Here is a 24,481-nt window from a genome sequence, read left to right as displayed (position 1 = left end):
CTGAATTGTGTAAATGTTGGTGGTACTTTGCATATGCTGAAAGCATCATTCTGATCAGTGATGTTTCGGTAAGTCATGAGCTGTAAGGATGGCTACCTAAGCTTACGATTAAGCTTTCTAGTTCTGAGTATAGGCCAGAGCATCAAGTGTGCTTCTCACTGCAGCCCCTTGTGGATACTGAGCAGACACCATTCATATGTCCTGCGGGCAGGCTGCTCTAACCTACACCTAAGGGAGGGTTGAGAATGACAAAGAAAAAAGGAGGTATAACTAACATCTTGACATCCTTTCACCTTCTGTGCTAAAAATTCTTGGATATAGTCTTAGTGCAAATGAGAATCTGGTTTATACACCTTAGTATGACTAAAAAAAAAAATGTGGAGGAGTTGTAATGCATAGGCGTACAAGTACATACATATCTACTGCATTCAAAGAGGAGACAGAATACCAGTCCCCAGGATACTGTCCCACATACCTCATCCTCATTCAGGTCTTCATCAAGCTCAAGAATGTTTTTCAGAGCAGCAGCAACTATTTTCTTCCTTTTACAGATGAAATCCTTTTCCTCTGCACATAGATCAAACCCCAAGCGTAAATCTAAATTCTTGTAGCTAGGGCACAAGACCAAAACAAAGAAGACACATTACCTGTAAGACATTTCTAAAGCTATTTCTCAAGACATCAAGCAAAAAATCAGCATCAAGAGTAAGCCAGTTCAAATAAAAGCTATTTCTATGCACATGAAGATCCATATATACCAATGAGTGCAAGATATCATAGGCCCTGTATCTCTGCCTTACTATGGAGAATTTATGCAATCATGAGTAAACGAAATGAATCAAGTTCCCTACTGATGAAGATCAAGAAACATAACCGAATTCCATCTGTTTCACACTAAGCCACCAAATCTGGATACCTCTTTGTGCTATTTTCCTACACGTTTCCTAAAGAGCAGGGTGGACCTAGCAATTACTGAAACTTAACACACCTAAGGAAAAATTAAACATTAACCTGACCCTAATACAGTGTTAGTCTCATCTCTGCTGCTAATTTGGATTGTAAATACTGGAGATAGACAATGTCTCCTAAATGTTTCCCTTTGTAACTGTACATGATTATGAACCTCATGTTCATCAATAATTCAATAACTTTTATTTTCATATGGCTACTGTTTTTGTTTTTTTTTTGTTTGTTTGGTTTTTGTTTTGTTTTTTTTTTTTGGGGGGGGGATATTGTTTGTTTTTTTTTTTTTTTTTTTGAGCATATTTTCCCCCTAAGAGTTTATTTTGTCCTTTTTGTGAGTTATAATTAATATTCAGCAAAATTTCCGATTTATATGTCTGCTTGCAATGTAGTGAACTAATCAGTAGAGGGTAATGTTGCCCTTCAGAAAGCCACTGCAAGGCAGACTATAAATGAATTTACTCACTGGCCACTTGTTTCACTGAAAAACATCCTGCAGAGGATTGGTAAATGCATAATGATGTTAGAAAAGTGTCAGAAACGTGTTATATGTATGTACGTATTATAAAGGTTACAAAACAGAGGTATTTGTAAGCATCAACATTACAAAGTATGAACATTAGGAAAAACATTGTGACTCATCATATCCCATGATTACACACCATCTATATGGTAAGAGTATGCTAAACTCTTACCAACCAATTCAAAACCACGGATTTATTAACCCTTCCCCATATCTTAACCTCCATTAATCAATTAGTTTTTTTCCTGTTTTCAAAATGATAAGCTATTTTAAGCTGTACCTTCCCTTAAGCTAAAAAACATAATATGAAAGGATAGGAGATGGCCAAAGTAATTCAAAAGAAGTAAGATTTACCCATGGCCTTCCTTCACAGACACCTCATAAGATTCACCCTGTGAATCAAGAACGAAAACACCATAAATTTGAAACAGTATTGAAAGTTTGTAAAGGCACATGTTTACAGTTTCAGCAGTTATTCAGATATGTAGTCTAGTGATAAATCTTTGATCTGTTTCTCAGGCCTTCAGCACACAAACATCCTGCTTTTAAAATGCATTTGAAGTAATGTTACTTTTTCCTTGAATAGCAGTTGTATATCCAACTGTATGCAAAGCTGAGCATATTCACAGCTATCACTTTTTTTTTTAGTAAGAAAATTAATAATGGACTAGGTATCACATAGATATAGCTTACCCTTTGCTGAAATAATTCCATACACTGTCAAAGTTTACTCACTCTCGCTATTGTCACTTTCTCTCCCAAGTCCAGAGAATTCAGAGGCATAGTAAGGGGAATATTTACATCCTTTTCCTTCCTATTTGAGCCATGCTAAATTAAAATGGGAAAAAATAAAAAATAAAGTGTTATAAAAGGAAAAGAATTTACAACTCATAGGTACAAATCTACCAGGAAAAAAGCTAACTCATCATGCCTCTCTCAAAAGTTAGTTTAGCTGTAATCACTGTCAATAAACAAAAACATACACCACAGTAAAAACGCCCCTTTGGCAAGACCATATCCAGTTGGGGTTGACTGTGCTTGACATAATGGAAGGTGGGGGTATGACTGTCTCGCTTGCTGCAGCAAGGACCTGTGGAAACATCCTGGGTTTCTTCATAGGATCCTTTCATTGTGAAGGTGAAATCTGTTCCTAAGAACAAAAAGTAGAGGACAGAGAAATGTTAACTGCATCTGGCCCTGAAAATCAATAAATGAAAGAAATCCAAATAAAGTTTCAGCCTTATTGCAGTCAACACTAATTTGGCCCATAATGTTCATCCTACTCAATCAGCATGAACAAGGACCAGACTGAATAAGCACCAAAAGGACATACAGCATTTCAGCTTCTCCCTTGCCATGCAAAAGAGAGGTTGTGCCAGACCAGTGGATGCCACTGGTTGTGTTCACATCCCCTGAGCTTCCATCATAGTCTTTTCAACTCTTGATGGTTATGTCTCCCCTCTTCTTTATTCTGTCCTCATCAGCAATATTTCCATTCCATCACATTGCAGGAATGTCTCTGAGTTTTTCCTCAGCCACCTCCACAGTTTCCCTAAAGCTACACAGCCATGACATCTACAGATGGCTCTTCCTACTAAGTGGGTAATTCGGGAAACACTCAATCCCCAAGCAGCTCAGATACAAACAGAGGAGGCTGAAATGAATCAAATATACTCCAGATTCATCTGCATCTTCCATAGCGCAAAAAGCAGTGACAAACCATTTAAATCAATAACCTCACTTGTGTAAGGGCTCTTGATTTTTTTGTCATCCACTTGTACTTCCACACAGGAAACTTCTCGAGACTGGAAGAGATAAACAATAAAATCACCGATCACAGAGACAGTTCAGAATCCTCACTGAGGATCTAGGGGTCCTGTGAAGGAGACAGCAGGCTTGGCCATGGTGTCCTGTGAACATTAGAAGTCACACTGGTTGATTCTCAGTTTTTATGAATCATGAAAGCAGTTCTGTGGTCAATGGAACTGGGATGGCTGAGGATATATCTCATTACATTGAAATATCATTAAGTCCCCAACTGCTACGATAAGGAATTTTTCATCCCATCTAGATGAGTTTTAACTCTTGTCTACAGAAGAGTGAGCTAAAGGATACCTACTAACTCTGCAGAACAGCTGAACGGTTGGGCCTGTACTTTAGGACCTGTGGGTTGAAGCTGAAAATTCCCAAGAGTGCTGCATAGGAGGAAGTAGCAGCACAAAGACATCTTACAGCACTTTGGGCATGGTGTGAAAAGAGCCTTTGGATCCAAGATTGGCATCCAGTGATAAACTCTGCAATTACACTGGATTCACTTGCTCCTCTGGTTTCCTTGTTCTGTTTACAGCCATTTCATCAGTGAGCCCTTCAATGGTTGAGTGATCCATGCCTCTCCCAACACATAATGCACTACAAGCATGATAAAGCTTTACAATCTTTACCTGAAAAATAATAAAGGCTATGCCTAGAGGCATAGTTCCTCCAACTACATCCTTCAGTTCTGCTCTACAATAAGAACTTAAGCATAAAAAATAAAATAAAATAAAATAAAATAAAATAAAATAAAATAAAATAAAATAAAATAAAATAAAATAAAATAGCTTACCACTAGTACACCATTAGTAATTATTTTTTCTGATACACCAGGACTGAAAAAAGAAAATGAAAAGGCTTATTTAGCAGTGCGTATATGTGGGATAACCTTTCTAATGCAAACAGTTGCCTTAATGTTTTAACGACAGAGCACAGTTTTTCTAGATGCCAAGTGCCAAGTCACAGTCCCACAGCTCTTAGGTACTTCTCCTCTTTCTTACTTCCCCTGATCAGCATCATCTCTCCCAAGGCTGAGTTACAAAATAAACACACATACCCCAGCTATAAATGGTAACTGTGACTATCACCCAAGGAGGGATTTCACCAGATTCAGGATACAAAGGGAACTATGGGGAAGAGGACAAGTTGGGATGTTTGATTATAGGTACATGGAGCCAGTTCCCTGATGCTACGTTATCACTCCAAAACATCAAGTCTTCTAATAACAATTTCTTTAACTTTTAGACGTTACTCACATGTAATCCAATAGAAATTCCACTTCTAGTTCTTCCTGATTCTGAAAATAAAATGCATTTTTCTTTTAAGGTAAATCAATGAATAAGCTTTTTTCTTTTGATGGAGAACTAATGATTTTGTATAAACCTCTCCTGCAAGGTTTTGCTATTCCCACAACCTTGGTGTCATAGTGTACCTGGATGGAGCCTTCATTGGACACCCTTTTGCTTCATATCTCTCTGCCTCTCTAATGTTTGCGAACTAGCTATTCACCCAGGCAAGTATCATGGAACATGTTGTTCATTTATTAGTGGAAGACACAAAATGCAGACAAAGTGAGGTGAATGATTTAGAAGAAAATACTTAAAATAAATGGACCCAGGTGGTCAGTGTACCTGGGTTAAAACAGAAGAATTTGCAGAGTATGGTGATAAAACTTAAAAACTGAAGTGTGGGAAGATACCAGCTTGGAAAATGAAAACCATTACTATTAAGGGAAGAAGAGAGGATGGGAAAACTGAAGCTGTGAAGGGAGACAAGGGAGACAAGTTCACGAGGGCCAAATCAAGTTGAAAGAAGAGGAAAGCGTATAACAGCAGTGAAAAGTAAGAAAAGAAAAATTAACACATCAACATATGGGAGGGACTGAATAACTGTATTCCTTAACTGCAGCCATTTGCTGAATCAGTCATTCCTGTGTATGGGACACAGACAACGCAGGAAATACCATGCAAAAAAAAAACATGCATCAGAGATATCTTCTACATCACCCACAGAGAGGAAAACACCAATTAGTGAAAGATACAAATCTGTCTGACAAGCTCCATGTGGTAAAAATAAATAAATAAATAAATAATTCATATTCAGAAGAGCTAATATTTACTGCCTAACATCCTTTCAGTCTGGCTATACAGCATATTTTAACTTTGTGAAGAGACTGTGAAAACCATTCCAAGTCTGATAATATACTGCCAGCATAAAACCACCACTACAGTAAAGGCAAAAAGTATTTTTGTAGTTACTACTTTGTGTCAGTAAGTCAGAAATTTCAGGTGATTTAGAGCTGTGACACATAACCTAGCAGAGGTTGTTCTGCTTACTCATTTTGCACAAAGTGTCCATTTCATGAGAATTAAGTCAGTTCCAACAGTTTGTAACAGAAGGCTGAAAGATGGATTTTAGGAAGCAGTCATCTTACACAGATACAAGATAGACTTCATCAAGCGTCAGACTGTGACCAGTCTATACTATACAAGCTGATGGTCTGTTCCTACCTCATCCAAAGTATAGCAGAAAAAAAGTTCAGAAGAACTTCGCTTATATTATATATCCAATTGTGCCTGTCTTACGCTCCCATCCTTCTTATTCTGCTGTATATACACATATATACATACACACAAATTGTATTTCTATCAATTCCCATTCACATTTTTGTGGGTGAGAAACCTGGAGCAAAGAAATGGCAAGACTTGTTAGACTACACAGTGAGCAAGAGGCACAGCAGGAAGCAGTCCTTTTGTTCTGACATAACCCATCTGCTCTCCTCAGCCCTCCTTTTAAGATAGCTTGGTAGATGAAAAATCATTATGGGCAGAGGTGGCAGTACTATTATTATGGTCGCCCAGCATGTTTCAATACTAAAATCATTTTTTAAAAATTAACCTTAAGTGCTCTAAAAATCAATGTTCAGACCACAATCTGTGATGTCTCATGGGCACCCAGGTAGAAGTTATGGTCTGAATAAGGACAGCTTGACCAACACATTCCCAAGACACAGCTCACTGTGCCCTATCTCCCCAGCTTCCATTTTGCTGAGCCAATGAGTTAAGCCAGATCCATACACACTTCAGAGCAAACTCGCAGCTTGAATCACACATTCAAATGATCTCAGTCACATCAGGCTTATGTAAGGAAGGCCTTAGCATGCTGAAGTGGGTATATTGAAATGCTTAGTAAGGACTGGCTTTCTAGAAGACTAAATACATGTCCTCCAAAGCAATGATAATATAATAAAGGCAAGAGCCTTTTCCAGACAGCTTGGCACAGTGGTTTAAAACGAAACAGTGCATGCACAATTCCTAGGAGCTGTGAACTCAACCCCTTGTCAGAAACATGAAAAAGCTCCCAAGTTCGGTTACAACACAGCCTTCAAGCAGAAAAGGTGTTTTATTTTGCAGAAAGTAACCTGAGTACATATTTTGCCCTCTCAACAGATGGGTGTGATTTCTCTACCTGTCCTTTCAGCTACTTCACCCACCCAACACTGCATAACAAACTCTTAATCCTCTGTTTACTATAACCAATTTTCTTTGAAATATATGCAGCACAGAAAACTCCCAGGGCACACACTGACCTACAAGAAAATAATAAAACACTGAGGAGGTTGTGACTCATCAAGCCTTATCCATTCTCTGCTGAAAATAGGCTCAGCTGCCTGAAAAGAAATATGTAATCATGTAAAAATATTGCATGATTACATCTAAATATGTAATAAAATATTACATCTAAAAATATTGTAAATACACTTTCTGAGAATTTTTCAATAAAATGCTGTCTTTTACCAGAAGGAGGGGAAAAATATTTTCATTAGAATATATAGACATTTATCAAGCATAATGCCTGAAAGGACAGGACAGTTTCTGAAGAAGCTGAGAGGAGGTTCTCCCAACAAGCTACTGGCCAAAGAGGCAGCTTCCCAGAAAGGGGGCAAGTGGGAATTTTGTCCCCATCCCTGTTCTGCCAATCTCCTACAACACAACAACAGCAAGATCTCTAGCTATCAGTTTCCTCATTTTTCCCTGTTGACATGCCTAAAAAAAAAATAAAAAGGCATTTTATAAATGGCCTTCTTTTCTAATACAGAACAGTAACATTTTCAAATGTCAAAAAAAAAAAAAATCAGAACAGGAAAGCCATTTTGCATCAAATTGTAATCACAGCGGAAGGGAGACTGTTTCTGACTTCTCCTAAACCTTAGGCATTTAGCTTTGTACTTTAATAAGGTCCTTTTAATATTGTTTTCCTGTGCTAACATTAAACATTGTATTAAGTAACTGCAAGGTTTAATATGTTAGAAGAAGATTCTGTCCAAGATTATTATTTTGTCTGCCCACCCAGTTTAATTCATCTTTTCATTTCTCACCTCTGGATTCAAGACAAAATTCAGTTGAACCTTTTTTCCAGGTTGGATTTTAGCTACATCAAAGCGAACAGTCAAAAGCTGATCATCTGGTGTCAAAGTATCTTCATCACAGACTGTCAGCTCCAGGATGTTCTGAGGAGAGAGGCAAAGAAGGACATAAATGCCCTACTTGGGGACTAGAGATCCCAGAGGGAAGGCATGAAATGTTTCTGCAATGGTACAGAGCCCAGCTGGCTGCAGAAAGGCTTCACCCAGCTACACAGCTCCTGAAGCTCGGACTGCAAACTCAGGGAGCAACCCTAGAAAGTTAAATCATCAGATTTGCCAATGAACAAGAGCTTAAAATAAAGGTAGCAGAAGTGATATGCATGAGGGTGCTGGAAAAAGTAGAGACTACACAGTGCTCATCAACACCTTTTTGAAGTCAATATTTCTATCTTTAAAAATGTCAGCATATCAGCTGAAAGTAATAATAGAGGGCAAACTTAGCCCTTTACAAATGGAAGGTAAAGCACATCAGCTTAAAGTCTTTTACCAAGATTTAAATTACATTGATTTTCCTTGTATTTCCTCTGGGCTCAGGTTACTCATAGCAGCCTGAAGAGACACCGTACTATTAAGCCATATGTCACTGACTCCCTGTCTAGATTTTGCTACTCACACTCTGCCTGATAATCTATTTCTGCTAACCTTACAAACATTAATTTTATTTTTTAAAAAAGTGCTCTGGGATGGGAAGAAAAAAGCTCTCAACTTTATCCCAAATGATCTAAAACACTTACAAGCTTACACTTATTTGAAGCACTGGAAAGGCATGAATCTATTATAAATCTATCTGTCACGTGTAAGGTTTGATTTCTTGCAGCCTATTAGGCTTCTGAAAATGTGGCAGTTTAGTGATGGAATAGTTGGTATTAAAAAATAGTTTTAAAACTTTATTAAGGCATGGTACCTCTTATAATTCACAATGGCTTCACTGTGTGTGCACATGTGAAGCAGGTATTACAAGCTCACAGTAACACAGAGTGAAAATGCCTTCAGGATTGCTCATAAGAAAATATCACTAAACCTTTAAAAAGTTTATAAGACCTCCTATTCAATTCTTGGGGTCCAGTCCCTGAAGGATTGGAAAGTCCAGTCAGGGCAGCAGAGTCCACATCAAGGTTTGTATGCTTACTTAGAAGTAGGATCTTACCTTCACCTCACTTTGTATCATGAAGTGGAAAGTTTCGTTCCAGACAGGGTTCCTGCAGTTGGATACAGTTCTTGTCCGGGCTTCCTGGCATGAAGCTGTGGGCAGCCACAGCTTCACGTAGCAATCGGTTTGGCTCACTGTGTTAACAAAAAAAAAAAAAAAGAAAGAATAAAAAATGTATAATTACTACAGCAGTACTATTTTTTATCATCTTTTACTCAATCAGGTGAAGAAAAATATCCTCTGAGTAGTCCTAAATACTTCATTAGACCCAAAGGTAAATATTCTGTGTTTATAGCAATTTAACTGTGTATAAATTTATGTCAATTTCAAACAAAAGTATATTTTAAACTACCAATACTATTTGGTAACAAACAAAAATATTCAGTTTTAACAATACAAAATGTGCTGGATCTTCTGACTTGCCTTTTTTTTATTTTTTTTTTAATAACAGCTTTCAAATGCTTGCCAAGTTCCAATCAAATGCATGTATGATTTTGTACCTTGGAACTTTGCTCTTCAAAAAATGAATAATATTGTTCTGGGGTCTTTTTGACATGTTGCTAATTATAACGGACAAGATATCCACAACCAAATAGCAATGAAGAGACAAACACAATGGTACCAAATACAGCTACTGATTTTTCTTATATTTCCATGAAGGTCCCCCTTTCCGAAGGAAAATGGGCAACTTGTAGGCAAAGGGGCATTGAAGAGTCAGGGAATAGGAAATATCACATAGCGGCCAGTGAAGGGAAGGATTACTTCTTTCTTGACATATAATTTGTTCTTTTCATAGAACACCCTGAGCTGGAAGGAACCCACAAGGATCACTGAGTCCAACTCCTGGCTCCACACAGGACCACCCAAAAATCAGACCACATGTTTGAGAGCGCTGTCCAAATGTTCCTTGAATTTCAGCAGGCTTTTTCTGCTTTCTAAATGATTTTGAGTGTAAATGATGATGAAAACAGATATAACTTCTTCAGTCAAAAAAAAACAAACACTGTTTTAATCCAAACAGGTGTACAAGAGCATTGAAGTTCACCAGTAGTGACTCCCATGATAACAGATACACATGCCATCAGTGATACTTACACAGGTCTGCTTTGCGGAGATTTCGCATACATATAATTTTTACAGTAAGCCAACACAAGTGAGGTATTTCTGGCTGCAAAAAAATTAGAAAAATACCTTAATTATTAGAAAAGCAATCAGACAATTAAATGAACCTCTCCTATAACATTGCAAAGAAGACACCTAGAAAATAAGTAATCATAGGCCATTCTCATATATTAATGCAGTGAATATGTTTTCTTCTTAAGTATTTGCAAAAAAATTCTGAGCATAACTTCTTTCTTGTGACTAGACATGATATAAAATTAGATTCTTGCTTTGTTTACTCACCTTATGTTTTTTTCTTTCTTGTTTGCTTGTTTTATTTGTTTTAGCTTTGCTTTTTGAAGGTTCAGGTTTTAAAGTTTAATTTTAATGCAAAGTAGTAAGAAATATCACAAGATAGTTTTCACAAAGAAGACATTATGTAATCGCTCCTATATAGTCCAGCTACTTCTAAACTATAGAGTTTGCTTCTCTGCTTTCAGGCTGACTAAGCACAACAGATTACAACACAGCATTTTCCGATGTGTTCACCCAGGTACCACTGGATGCCCTCCTTCCTCGGGTAGGGACTCCAGCCTATGTGCCACGTAACATTACTACAGAGCAGTACAGATACATTCCTTTTTATAATGCCCCAGTCAAAATATCACTGCTATCAGCCAATCTGGCTGCATGATACGTAACTACAGCTATTATAACAAAATACACAACCCTTAAAAACACATAAACAAATAAATGAGGTAGAGAATGGTTCTAGAAATGAACAACCCAGTATGAGATTCTAGAACTCTTCCAGTTACATCAGGAGGAACGAGGCTGAAATCAGAGGCTTGGGTAAGCATTCTTCCATTTCACATGAAGGTCCAGCTCCCTGTAAAGCAGCTCTAATGTGTCAGTGCACTGACGTATAACAACATATTGACATCCAACAGCACAGGGCTCTACAGGGCAATGGCTTGAAGGCTGCACAGGCCTATCCATTTTTAGTCTTCTCCCTCCCACTCCCCATCGCAGCTGCATACAACATTATACTTGGTTACAGGAAAAACAAGACAATCCTGAAGAACATCAGAAATAAAACTCCGCATACAGAAGCAGTAGCTCAATTAAAATGAAAGGAGCAATTAAATCTTCAAAGCATCATGACTTCTGAGAAATTGCTTCCTTAGGACCTCCTTGTATACCTCTCATTTTGATATACCAGTCTCTTGACAGGTATAGATTAACCATCTAAAAAGTAAGTCATTTTCCTAAATGCTATTTATAGCCCATCAGAAAATTCTCAGCCCCATAGTTTTGTATCACAAAGTATGATTTGACCAAAACTAGCACGTTTTGAAGAAATCCATCAACCTCAACAGAATTTTTGGCAGCCATGTTTCTAAAGTGGATGTGGAGAAAATGACAGGAGTTGGTGATCAGTATTTCTGAAAGCTCAAATTTTCATCCTAGATACAGAGGATTAATTTTTCAATCCTCAGTTTTAGTAGTGTACATAATGAGAAGTTTAGAGAAAGCTTATTCATGAACCAGCTGAAGGACAAAAACTACAAACAAAAGCAATTCTTATTCTGTAGTACTAGCTGGTAGCGAGTTCACTGCTCTCCCAGATCTAGCAAGCAGGTAGTTTCATAATTTTACATTGAATACAGCGAAGAAGCAGATGCAGGAAAATCCCCATCTCCCCCTCAGGAATGTTGTTTCCCATTTTTATCTTATAGCTATCACTTAAACTAGCCATTACTCAGAAAGGGGAATAAATTGTTACATACTCAGCATGCACCATGTTCAAGTTCCTTTCAACACCTTTTATTAGCTCAATTTCATAAAAGCTAGGGGTCAGAATTATTTTCACAGCAGTCACTGAATAATGCATTTTATCTGCCAATCCATCTCCATAGAGCAAAAGAAGAATGATCTGAAGAAAGCCTTAGGTGTTATGAAGTATGATTAACGTCACATTGTGGTGTCACAGAGAAGTCAAGACTAAAATCTAGCTCTCCCGGTTCCTTGCCCAGTATCTAAACCACGAGTTCATCATCTTCCTCACCTTCCCAACCCTCAAGTCATAGTAAATATTTTCCACTCTAGAGAGCACAGTCACAGAAGAAATAACTATTCTCTTAACTAACTGTTAAAAAATAACACCTCTCATAGTAACAGTCAAGTACAAGGACAGACAGTAGCTTCTGATGAAAGACTCCACATATTACAGCCATTGTTCATACCCTGCAGCCTAGAGGTTGTCCTCTGTACAGTACCTTGTCTTCAGCACTGCATGGTCTTCCATGAATCTTCTTCTTGATTCCAATTTTCCTGTGTGGATTTACTCGGATGAATTGATCCTGGGGATGAGGAAACAAGAGGGGCCAGTGAGGAAACCCACCAGTCAACAATTCCTGGTTTTCAGTTTCTACTAAGATTCACCAGGGCAATAGCACAGGGGTTTGTCTTTTCTCCTCCTCAAGATGACATATCTCCATCTGACCAGTGATATCTATTTAGTTACTCTAATAAATCTGCCAGCTACAAACTTATTTGACATTTAAGGACCAAAATAAACCAAAGACTTGCTTTTCATCAACCTCAACTAAAATAGCCAAACAGAACCTCCCACCCCACTGCTGATTTTCTCTTACCAAAGGTGAATAGGCTGATGAACCCATTAGCACCTCTACTTCATAAAATGCAAAGCTCTAATGGTCCAGTCTGTATGCCTCACAGCTGGCAGGTGGTTCCTGGAACACACTATTCTCCAGACAGCTGAGGCAGGGAAGAAGAGCTGTATAGACTGACTCATAGCTCCACCTCCCACTGATTTCAAAAGCACAAATTATGTACTTGTTCTTTGCCACATAAAGATTTCTTTTACCGCTGCAGTGATTTAGGGGAAAGGAAGACACAGGCCAAACACTTCGCCTTTGGCTAATACCAAAATAAAATAGCTCTTCATCTCTGTAAGGTTTGATAACCACACACAGAAAGATATGCTGGTCTAGTTGCAACCCTCACAAACTAGAGAAGACCTAAGAGAATATTGCATCTACTGTCATCTGTTGAGAAGTTCTCTAATCCTAAAACCCATACCTGTGCTTTGGCAGCATCAAGTGAATCAATCTGAACTTCTGAACAGCAGCACCCCACCTCTACCTTGGCCAGCCTTGTCACGGCAAGGGTTTTGCTAATATCTCTACAAATCACAGCTACAAAATGAATTCTCACTTGATTCTTGTATGCAGTGGCAAATAAAGAAAACAGTTTAGAGCTTTTTCTCCTCTTACTTCCGTAATGTAAGGAATATTATTGGGTGAGCAGAACCAGATGGAACTTTTGCCATTGAAATGTATTTTTTAGTGAACATAATACTTTCAATTAACTTACGTTAGAAAGACATATAAGCTTGAACAAGTAACTATGTGGCATTTTTTCAAAATATTTAAACATTGTTTAAATTGTCGTCTGATTTCCTTTTCATACTAGAATAGTTTGACATTATTTTATTACAGCACTTAATTCATAGTAACAAGAGTACCTAGCACTATCACTAAAATATGACAGAAGCCACCTACTGCATTAAGCATTTTTAAAATCACTAAATTACTATTATTAAATAATAACAAACTGCAATTGAAATAAATGTTTGTTTGCTTTTGTTTTTTTGACATTCCCAAGTTTCCTAAATCAGATAGGAAAGCACTTTTTGATGCAGCAGGACTTAAAGAAATTTAAAAAAAGAAATCTGACTTGCAACCATTTCTAATGAAAGTGTCTTATTCTAACTGTCCTGTAAGGGACAGCTGCCTTAGACAAAGACTCAAACAATAATAACGATTAGTCTTCTTTTTCATAGAATCAGGCAGTGAACAAAAAAAATTTCTGCCTTAGGGTGTGCTATCATTTATGCAAATAAGTGTGATGAGTTCTCACCCAGTTTTTTTTTTGTTTGGTTCCTGGAGTTTTATGTTTGTTTTTTTGTTGTTGTTGTTGTTTGTTTTGTTTTGTTTTTGTGGCACAATCTTTTTACAACAGAGAACTATTTCATTTTGATTATATAATAATGCTTTTGAAGCAACACATCAATTTAAAGGAAAAGATTCAGCTAATGCTGTTAACAAGAGGTTGAACACAACAGCCAATGCAAAACACTCTGAAGTCATTTTATGGCTCATTTTGATGACAGTGGGTTCTCTCCAGTTCTTCAAGATTAAGAGTCACCCATCCAATTAATATCTCCTATCCTTTCTGCAATCTCCATATTTATGCCTTGTGGGGACTTGATAAATTAAATTAAGCAATATCAACTATTCCAGCAACTATGGGCAGATGTAGCCCAGCAATGGTACAAGTTTCTTGAGGAGCACTGTGTATCATGAACAGTAGTGCAGGTGAGTCAGAAGGCACATGAGAAAAAAACAAGATAATGTACCATTATAACAGTACCATTATAACAACAGAAGTCTTCAGCAGTACTAGTTGCTTGGCAATATGAGGACTGAAGTCGCACATGTACCTAAACTGGGTCACACACTTCCAGCACAAGTGCCTGGGGTGGCAGAGGAGCAAACTATTTGCAGTAGGGTCAGCAGAGGATCAACAGCCTCTAGGGAGGCAGCTGTGAGAGCTGGCTACTCCCAGTTGCCACCAGGATCCCAGATTAATTTTGACACAGGCTCAGAATTACTTTCCTCGTATAGAAGTCTGAGACTGATAATCAGTGGTATTTCCAAATTTTTACATGGTTTCTACATCTAGTATGAGGCAAAAGGGAAAAACAAGCCTTGGAAGACTGCTACCTTCTGACAGGAAGGTGCTATTGATTACAAGCTAAAGAGACCTCTTTGTCTGAGATCTGTTCTGCACATGCAGAGTACCACAGGGTACAACTTTATTTCTGAGCATACTAATGTTTTTGTTCTTTATAAGCTCCAAAGCAAAAGTGGCTGGGCAATTACTCTAAAAATCAGACTTCATTTACCTGACACAAATAGGACAGCCCCAAACTGAATCAGTCATAATCCTCTGTTGACCTCAATTATGACAAAATCCCAAGTGACGGTGACTGAAATCAACAAGAAATTAAGTCTTTAAACAGATGCTCTGAAAATTGTATGTTTGTGTTTGGGAAAGATGAGGAACAAGAGACATCAAACAGCATTTCTTGCTTTGATATATACAGAAAATACCATAAGAAACATCTTTGCTGTGTAACAATCTAATAAGAAACTTGTTAGACTTAACAGTGTCTGTTGCACTTAAATAGCACAATTGTGCTAATATCCTTTTAGAATGAAGGTTTTGTTCTAACACATGAATCAGTAGGAAAGAAGGCATATATTGCTTATTTGGGCCTTATTTGCAAATTTGTTGGTTCATTTTCCTCAGAATATTTCATAAGTACTTCAGCACAATTAGAAGTGAACTAAAACAACTGGCAATGCTAACAGATGCACAGGTTGCCTTGTATTGTTGCTGAGGAGACAGCTCCCAAGGACTGAGTTGCTCAGGAGCACCTTCCTCAAAAAAAATTCCTAGAGTCACTGCATTCACCCCTCAGGGAATGCTATCTCACAGCACCCAAGATTTTCCGTTCAGACACAGCTGAGATCAAAAGACAGCATCTATTTATCTCTAATGCATAGAAAACAAGATGGACCCACGCTAGGGGCTCTCAGATGAAATCCACACAACCAGTCAAGCGTGCAATTAGGCATGTGGACTAACAGCCTTAGGGCCAAGGGATTTATCACACTAAGACAAGAGAAAAAAAAATCCCAAGACATCTTCAGTGCATCTTCAGTAATTTGACACTCACTTTTATTACTTGATTACAGTATGTATTGAGTATGAATTTCTAATTGCAGCTGAGTCACCATCACAAGTTAAAGGAAATAAACAGGCTAAAATGTTCTCTGGTAGTGCAGAGAAAAGCTGAACTGCTCCTTGGAAATGTTTGACTCTCTTCAGTGACTATGATAATCATCCTACCACCACTCTGACACATTAGTTAGTTACCTATAGCTAGAAGCTTACTTTCCTCACCCTACCTCCACCCCGCCACCTGTTTTTGTTGTTGTTGCTTTTGTAGTTGTTGGTTTGTTTTTTGTTTTTAATTTTGGAAAACATCTGTACGTGTGCAGCTAGTAGACATGTAGCAACCACGAAGAATTAAAATACACCTAGCAATGACCTATTCAATTGTTTTATTTGAACACTTTTTTATGCAAGGATTTGATTTAAGACCAGTTGAGATCTCCTGTCGTCTGACCCCACTAGCAAGATTATGAGATTAGCAGCCATATTCAGGCAGGCTTAACACTTGAACTCCACTATGCATATAAAGCAAGTGTCATAACTTCTCAAGCAGAAAGAATTAGGACTTAAAAGATGTAAGGCTGCTATAGATAAATCCCAGAAGAAAAAAAAAAAAAAAAGCTTACAGCAAAGTATAGTCTAGGTTCTATGGGTTTGTTGCTCTCGTCTGACTAACAAATTATACTGTGAAGTGACACATTGACATAATTATAATAAACTATGGACCCCAGCCAGCAGCTAAGCACCTACACAGCCACCTACTCACCCTTCCTCCCCCATCCAGTGGGACAGGTGAGAGAATGTGAAGAGCAAATGTAAATACATTCAGAGCTTGAAATAAAATAAGTATAATAAGTGTAAGAAAGAGGAAAAATAAATAAATAATGCAAAAGCACTCACTAATTCCTATAAGCAGATTGATGCCCCATCAGTCTCAGAGCAACAGCTACCTTGGTAGACAACCCCACTGCCTTCTTCCTCTACCTCAGTTTTTATTGCCCACCATGACACTATACAGTATGGAATACTCCTTCAGCCAGTTTGGGCTAGCAGTATAGGCTGTGATCACTCACAAACTCTTGTATACTCCTAGCCTGGTCACTGGGAACAAGTAGAATGACAGAAGAAAAAAAACACACACACACACACCAAAACATGCAAGCACTGTTCAGCAACAGCCCAAACACTGGTGTATTATCCACACTGTTTTAGTCACATGTCCAAAACACAGCTTTTCTTCATAACAGCCTGTATGGTGCTAGCTCCACTACTGCCAGACACAGTACATAAATACAGACATTTGCTTAAACTGGGAAGACAGGAACTTCACCTGTTTTCAGGAAACAGCTGTTTGCCAACGTTAACATGGTAGTCCCTACAAGTTGTGTCATACTCTATCAACAGAATGAAAAATGAGCAGTAATTGTTCTCAGCATTAAATAGCATCCAGGCCTTCTTCACTCTAAACCACAGACAAACCTCAATAATGAAGACCATCTTTACTGGACACACTTAGTTTGGTTACCCGTTTGACTTGAGATGTTCTTGAGCACTGAACACCTAACTTCTCCAGGAGATAACAATTAGAGCAATTCAGATAAGGGCCCCACAAAATGTCTAATGAAAAGACAGCTGTTCTGGAGCAATAATCATCCATAAAATTCAGTCCTGATATCCAACACTAGACTTTTTATATAATGTATAGCAAAATACAGTTTTCAATTGGAGAAGTTTTTATTCACTTCTGAAATGAAATTATATATTACGCACACACACAAATTCTTTTGTTATAATGTCAGACTGAAGTAAATACATCAGACAGGAAAGACTCAAGTTTTCTGAGCACTGACTTCAGTTTATTATGTCTCTTCCAAGCAAAAGCCATGCAAAAGGCCTACAGAATCTGATCTGTTATTGTGGATAATGCAGTTACTTAGAAGTATTTTGTCTGAACCATCCTTAGAGTAAGTCACATCATATAATTATACAGGGAGCAGCAGCTAATGAGAGTTATCATTTCTTCCACTCCCTTCTCCCCATACAGAGCTCTGCTCCACTCCTACAAAAGAAGAAAAACTGTCCTATTAGAAAAATTTTAGACTTCTAAGTGGTACATAGCTGGCATCAGTTTTGGCAGCACCTCTGCTTGTGACAGTTAGACAGTGGCTCAAAATAACTCTCCACTATGCAACTGTTTTCTGAGAAGAATAACCTCAAAAGCTGTGCTTATGGAATGATACAAGATGATACTCTCTCTTCTTTCCTTCCTCTTTTTCAGGAGAAGTGGATGACAGGTACTGATGAAACACACAGCATCTGCAAGGTATAGTTTGTCTTCTGACAGTAGAGTTGCCAGTCAGTCAGCAGCACAATACTCAGAATTGGTCTGTACCTACCTTCATTGTGTAAGGGAATAAAAAGATTCTCCATCATAGACCTTTATCCCATCCTAACAGGAGAAAAAGAGAGGCTTTGGTTTGTTATAGCAATTTAGCTTTTACCACAGTTGACTAGGTGCCACAAAAGAAGGACTTAAGGAAAATTTACGTAAACTGAAGTAGTCCTGCAACTCTCCCTTGGGGGAATAGGAGAGAAGCAAAAGTCATAAAGAGTTTCCAAAATGCTGGAGTTCTTCCCATGATTCCACTAAGCAATAATTAGTTTTTAGTGTATTCTTTATTTCCTAAGGGATCATAACAGATCATGACATTTTGCACTTTCTATTTAATTTATAGAGTGGTGCATTAAACTAAAGAGTGGACCTGATTTCAAAAGCTCCCATCTTGTTCATTTGTTAAGGGATTATCATACTTCAGCCTCAGTTCACCCAAAATTTGCCTAATGAAGTCCGTGTGAAAGAGCCCCCCGTACCAATAATAATAATAATCAGTTATGCAAACATCCTCTCATCCATCCCTAAACAATTTAAGCTTTACAGAACTGAAGAACACACACACACAAAAAAAAAAAAAAAAAAAAAAAAAAAAAAAAAAAAAAGGTTGCATCACATGCTCTGGACAAACAGAACTGTCAGACCTCCAAAAAGCAGCGTCTCGGGGATGGTGTCGAGAGATCAGGTGCTGTTACAGCTGCTGTAATCTCCTATGAAAGAGTGCCACCTAAGGGCTGATTGTAGGGAGAGAAAGCACACAACACCAGGAACAGATACAAAAGGCCTCAGAAATCCCACTGAATTAGGTGTATCATCAACCAAGTAGTTTCATGATTATTGGTCAGAAATTAATAACAAATAATAATAAATAATAATAATAATAATGCCAATAAATAATATTTTCCTACTGTTCCACCTTATAGTTAATTGCTTAAAGTATCTTAACAGTGGATTCACCAGTATTTCAGAAGACTGTGAAAGCATACTGCAGTGCTTTCCTAGGGGGTTGTTGTGAGGGAGGGAGTCAATAATAAAAATCTCAATTCTTTATTCAACTATCTATTTCCACAGGATTTCTAAGGATTTGTCTTTAATAAATAAGACCAATTAAGTTCAGATCAGTCACAGGTTAAAAAATGTTCAAGGAGAATATGCATGCACAGAGAACACGATCACGTAAGACCTGATGCTTTAAAAAAGAATCAGGAAAAATAATTAGCATTCCTTAGGAAGTTTTTTCAACTTAATCCTATTCTTATTCTTAAGTGAAAAAGGGTCCACATAATAAGGCCTCATAATATTAGCATAACACATCTTGTGGATTTTCCATTGTCCTCCGAATCAAGGTTAATTGTATAAAGCAAGGGGCAAAAATCAGATATAGACATTAAAGACAGATAAGCATACAGTTATTGACATCAGAAAGTACAATAAGCATATATACTTCTGTGCCACTCAGAGCAGAGGAGGATCCATAACTACTTTTGACTTCCTATACTGCTTATGGGTATTTGCAGATATTTTCAAGCATGTTGTTAGTAATTAATTCTTAAAGACATAGACCCTGAACATAGAGGTTGAATTTCCTCCTGAAGAAGAAACTTGTCAGAGATATGTATTAAAAACCCTATGAAGAGTGAAAATAGCAAGAATTATGAATTATCTTCCCAGTTTTTGGATAAAGTTTATATATAGACAGATTCAGCAAAGAGAGAAAAAAACTGAATTAGCTGCCAATTCTCCAATAGCTAGTGTAGTAAAATACAACAAGATGTAGATATTCCACAAGAGTTCTAATTTGGAGTTGTATTTATGAGCACCTGTGCAGAACCTGTATTTATGAGCAGACATACATCCTTATGTGTTAATATGAATATAATAGATAATGATCAGTAGAAGTGTTTGCTTACATTGACATTTACTTTCATTTTCCTCATTCACATTGCAAAATACATTGCTTGAAATAGTTTCCACTAATAACATTAAAATTCTCAAGTGTTCCTCTAGTGTGCATACACCAACATAAAAAACATTTTCAATAAAAATTGTCAAAAGATCATTAAAGGATACAGGTAAGCCCTGTTTAGCTCTCCAGCATGACTCCTTGGAGTAGCATATCAAATGCTCGTGTGCTTCCCAGATCTTTCTCGGACCAGGTGGCTTTCTCTGACATAGTCCTAAAGGAGATTCAGTTAGTGAAGTGTTACTGTCAGTATTAGTTAGTGTTACTTCTGAAAGGTAAATGTCACTTAGCCAAATGTTTTCCATGTCTTCTCTCTGTTTACATTTTAAATATCCTGTAGGATCTATCTTATTTCCACTGGTTCTTGGTCTGAAAAGTGGCTGAAAGTCATGAAGGAAGGACAACAATACAAGGACCACTTCAGTGGCAAGAGCTGTGAAATGAGTAAGTCTCGGGAAAAAAAGAGACCAAAGAGAAAAAGAACAAAAAGCAATTCACTTCAAGCAGACTACTCACAACTGAAATCCTTTGTAACTAAGAAAACTGTTTGTTTTCCGAAGGGTTTTTCTGATATAATATGGCTCTTGGCAACTGACCAGCTCTCAGCTGAGTTTTAGCAGTGCTCAAGTTACCCACCTCAAACTTTTCTTTCATTTTTGCCACTGTGAAAATATCCATCATTCACCTTGTTACCAAGGTGCCTGCAGAAAGTTGGATATCTGGTACTTTTCTGCAGCCTCTCTCCACAGCAACTCTTATAAGCTGCTAAGAACTTCATTCATGTTTTTATCTCACATCTTGGAATCTGTGACTTCTCCATTTCCTATTCTGCCATATGAAATTTGGTTCCATTCAGAAACGAGAGCATATCTGCAAATCATCCCCCCCTTTTCTTTGTCCTGTCATCATCCTTTGATGCACTTCCATGTGCTTTTGCCTCATCACTTACAGCACTAGAAACATGTTTGCAGTTTTTGTCCAGTTTTAATTCTCTTCTGACACTTGAACATGACACAATTCTTCAGACTCATCTTGATAAAATATATATATATATACAGTTGGTTTAACTTCTTGATCCCTAAGAGCTGTCCATAAAATGTCCACAAAATGATATCATTGTTCTAGTCCCACACAAATTACCATGATTGCCACTACTGTTTACTGTTTCTGAAGAAGAAAATGTCTCAGAATGAGTGAATGAACTGCCTCACCATATAGAAGAGCTTTCAGAAGGTAGAAGAGTTGGCTATGAAGGGATCTTAAATATAATGAAGTAAAAAAATAAGAATTCATGATTAGAGACTGAAAGTGTTCATTCTATCAGGATAAAAAAAAAAAATACAGGAAGAAAAATTATCTCAAATTTTCAGTGAGTAATTTGTATTTAGAAAACTTGTCTTTGAGGCAGACTGAGAAGCTAATCAAGGATAATCTTATCTTAATCTGGCAACAGTTCAACCAGAATACTTTTTCTTGATTTTTTTTTAATTGCTATTTCTTCTTGACATGTTGCTTTAAAGCTACTACTGCGGCATTTTAAATGAACCTATGGCATATTTTCCCTTAAAGCATTACATACTTCTCTATGCAAATTTCAGTAATGAATCCACAGTAAAGACCAAGGTGAAATTCATAGATAAAGCATGCTTAAACTTGCTGTGCTTCACAATAAAGTAATGAACACACCTGTCTAGATGTCATTTTATACAACTCCTCATTACAAAACACAGGCTAACTTCTGCAGACAAAGCATTCAAGAAGCACTTGTAAAATACAGCCTCAGCTACTCTGAAGCTATTCTCCAGCCAAGCTTCCAATTTCCAAATCTGCTTTTCAACTTCCCTAATTTCCTGGCAGCAACAAAATTACCTGGTGAGTTGGGAAATAATTTTAACAGGAGGGGGATCTCCATTGCTATATAGCTTCAGCTTGTGTCCAAATGGTGGAATACTAAAGGAAAACGATTTCCACAGCTTACATTTAAAATATGTTTACTAACCCTGACAATGACAATGTCACAGTAGTACAACTGCTGCATTGGAGTTTAGGTTTAGATACAGTCAGCCCCTTTACAATGGGATCACATAAAATTGAAAGAAATATATTGCTAAGGTGCAGGTATCCAATCTATATCACTCTATTCCATGGGGGCTATGTAATGATATTTGTTGTTTGTTGTGAAGCTGAAGGCTGCACGTAAAAATTTTATTACTTACTAATGATATTGCAGGACTTTAAACAGAGAGAGAGACAGAGGGAGAGAGAGAGGGATCTGAATATTAATCCATCATTTTCTGAAGAGCTTTCGTTCTCCTCCGAGTTATCACACCTAGTTAGTCAAGCTTTGCAGCTCTACGTGCTTACCCTCAAGGTAAACTCAGCCTGGTATTTACATGAACACCCATAGATGAAACCACACGAGGCAACCACGTGGGTATGAATTCATCTCCATAGAATTCTCTGCACGATTTCTGATTTGTAGGACGTTACACAAGTCTTAACAGAGCTGAGCTGACTTGAATGCCATGGTCAGCAACCCAATAACCAGTTCACCAAGAAAACAAACAAAAAAATAATCAGCACACACCAACAGCACTGCTGAGCTTGACTGCAATCGTGGGTAAATGTGCAACAGCCAAAACCACAGGCGTGACTACACACACAAGAACCTTATGCAGGGAAGACCACGTAAACTACCAAGAAATTTAGCTTTCAGAAAAATACACTTATCACCAACTGTTGTTCTCTGGCAAAGAGATTTTAAATGAATGCGCATGTTTTTGTCTTCCACTGTAAATCTGCAGCTACTGCTGTCTCAGGGGTGCATGTACAAATCTACAAAGTTTACACTTAAGCGACAGAAGGTTTCCCTGCTCTTTCCTCTGTTGCTAACCCTGATTCTAACTGATGTATTTGGCCCTGAAGTTTAAAGATCCTTCTGTCAGAGACAGTTCATCTCAGAGAGGTTTGCTGAGACATTTGCAGGAAATAGCATAGTAGTAATATCATTGAATGGCATGTCCAGTAAATATAGCAGCCTGCTATGGCAACAGTTTAATGAAGTTACTGTTCCTGTACTTCAAGGTCTTGTGTTATAACACAGTAAGATTATAAATGTAACCAGTGCTGCTGTGTGGAAGAGCAGTGGAGAGACATTGCAGCGTCATGTAAAAGAGCACTGTCTCTTTAACATGTTTAAAAAAATATATATGATTATGAAAGAGCATGTATATATCTGCATGTCAGCACAGAAGCACAGACTGTATAATCCAGTCACTCTGAGGATGAAATTTCAGGACACAAAGAAAACACCCCAGGAGGAGTGCAGAGCAGCCAGCAGTGTGGGGCTGAGGTTTCCTTGACAGCCTGAGCCAGGCAACTGCAGCAGTAGCTCAGTGCTGACACAACTTACGACATATACCAAGGACAAGGCCAGAAGGTACCCACCCTGAAGCACTTCAACAGATACCTCCCCCTTGTATGTCAGCAGCCTAACCATTCTCAGCTTAGAACTCCATTTCCTCTCTGCTGTTGTTTCAGAAGTCACTTTTTCTCTGTTCTTCCAGTTCTGCATGCTCACAGCTAACTAGCCCCATGCAGTGTTACCCTGACACAATCACACAGCCATGGGACCTGCCATGCCACCTGGCATGCAATTTGCTGAGGCATGGGGCTGCAGAGAGTGTAGTGTAGCTGTGCTTTTTGGGACCGTTCCTCATTTGTAAATTATGGATAAGAGTATCTCACTGGCAAGCAGTAGTATTAAGAGAAAAAAAAAAAAAAAAAAAAAAAAAAAACAGATTTCTGATTGTATTTTGTGTTTGGATACTGTCATAAAGCCCACAAAGCCAAGTTGAGTAAATATTTATTAGGATATTTAAGGACTATCCAAAGAAATCCCATGCCCTATATATACTAATGTGACACGTTTCAAATTGGATCATTCGTTTTGTTCTTTCCCCACCCTTTGGAAACTCATTACCCTAGGAATGGCTGCCAAGCCTTATTTTTCTGCAAATCCTAACATATGGTTTCCTGCAGAATAAGCAGTAGCTTAGTACTCCACCCTTCTTTAAGTATTAACTTCCTCCCATGTTTTGCAAGTTATTACTTCTTGCAAGTACATTAAACTACTCCGGTGTGTTGTTCTATGTTCATTTAAAAGCTTATCAGTTGTACACAGACCATTCACTCTGAACATTTATGAAGAACCGGAGTAGCCCACATTTTCCTGCTGTAAATATAACAGTGCTAAGTAAAAAAAATAGTTACTTAGTAGTTACTTAGGACCCAGATTCTCCACTTCCTTAATGCCTTCAGTC

General features: G+C 37.8%; 1 protein-coding gene and 1 long non-coding RNA gene across 2 annotated transcripts in view; both read right to left on the bottom strand.

Moving 5' to 3' along the window:
• Window positions 1-24,481, bottom strand: part of PLA2G4F (phospholipase A2 group IVF) — a 74,812-nt gene that overhangs the window by 10,496 nt on the left and 39,835 nt on the right. Inside the window, exons 21-32 of the mRNA XM_084522142.1 lie at window positions 13,081-13,183; window positions 12,255-12,338; window positions 9,970-10,042; window positions 8,872-9,008; window positions 7,677-7,808; window positions 4,555-4,595; window positions 4,092-4,134; window positions 3,228-3,291; window positions 2,470-2,636; window positions 2,222-2,314; window positions 1,841-1,878; window positions 476-611 (exon numbers count right to left, since the gene is read on the bottom strand). Coding sequence (XP_084378268.1) covers window positions 476-611; window positions 1,841-1,878; window positions 2,222-2,314; window positions 2,470-2,636; window positions 3,228-3,291; window positions 4,092-4,134; window positions 4,555-4,595; window positions 7,677-7,808; window positions 8,872-9,008; window positions 9,970-10,042; window positions 12,255-12,338; window positions 13,081-13,183 — 1,111 coding nt within the window. The remainder of the gene's footprint in view (window positions 1-475; window positions 612-1,840; window positions 1,879-2,221; window positions 2,315-2,469; window positions 2,637-3,227; window positions 3,292-4,091; window positions 4,135-4,554; window positions 4,596-7,676; window positions 7,809-8,871; window positions 9,009-9,969; window positions 10,043-12,254; window positions 12,339-13,080; window positions 13,184-24,481) is intronic.
• Window positions 17,520-20,437, bottom strand: LOC311437547. The gene is made up of 2 exons (XR_014693540.1): window positions 20,267-20,437; window positions 17,520-18,586 (listed from the first exon to the last, which is right to left on the bottom strand). It is a non-coding gene; the product is annotated as an uncharacterized lncRNA (long non-coding RNA).

This window comes from Aythya ferina, assembly GCF_964211825.1.
Source record: "Aythya ferina genome assembly, chromosome: 5".
NCBI lineage: Eukaryota > Metazoa > Chordata > Aves > Anseriformes > Anatidae > Aythya > Aythya ferina.
The sequence above is the reverse complement of the archived record's forward strand: the minus strand, read 5'-3'. Positions and strand labels throughout refer to the sequence as shown.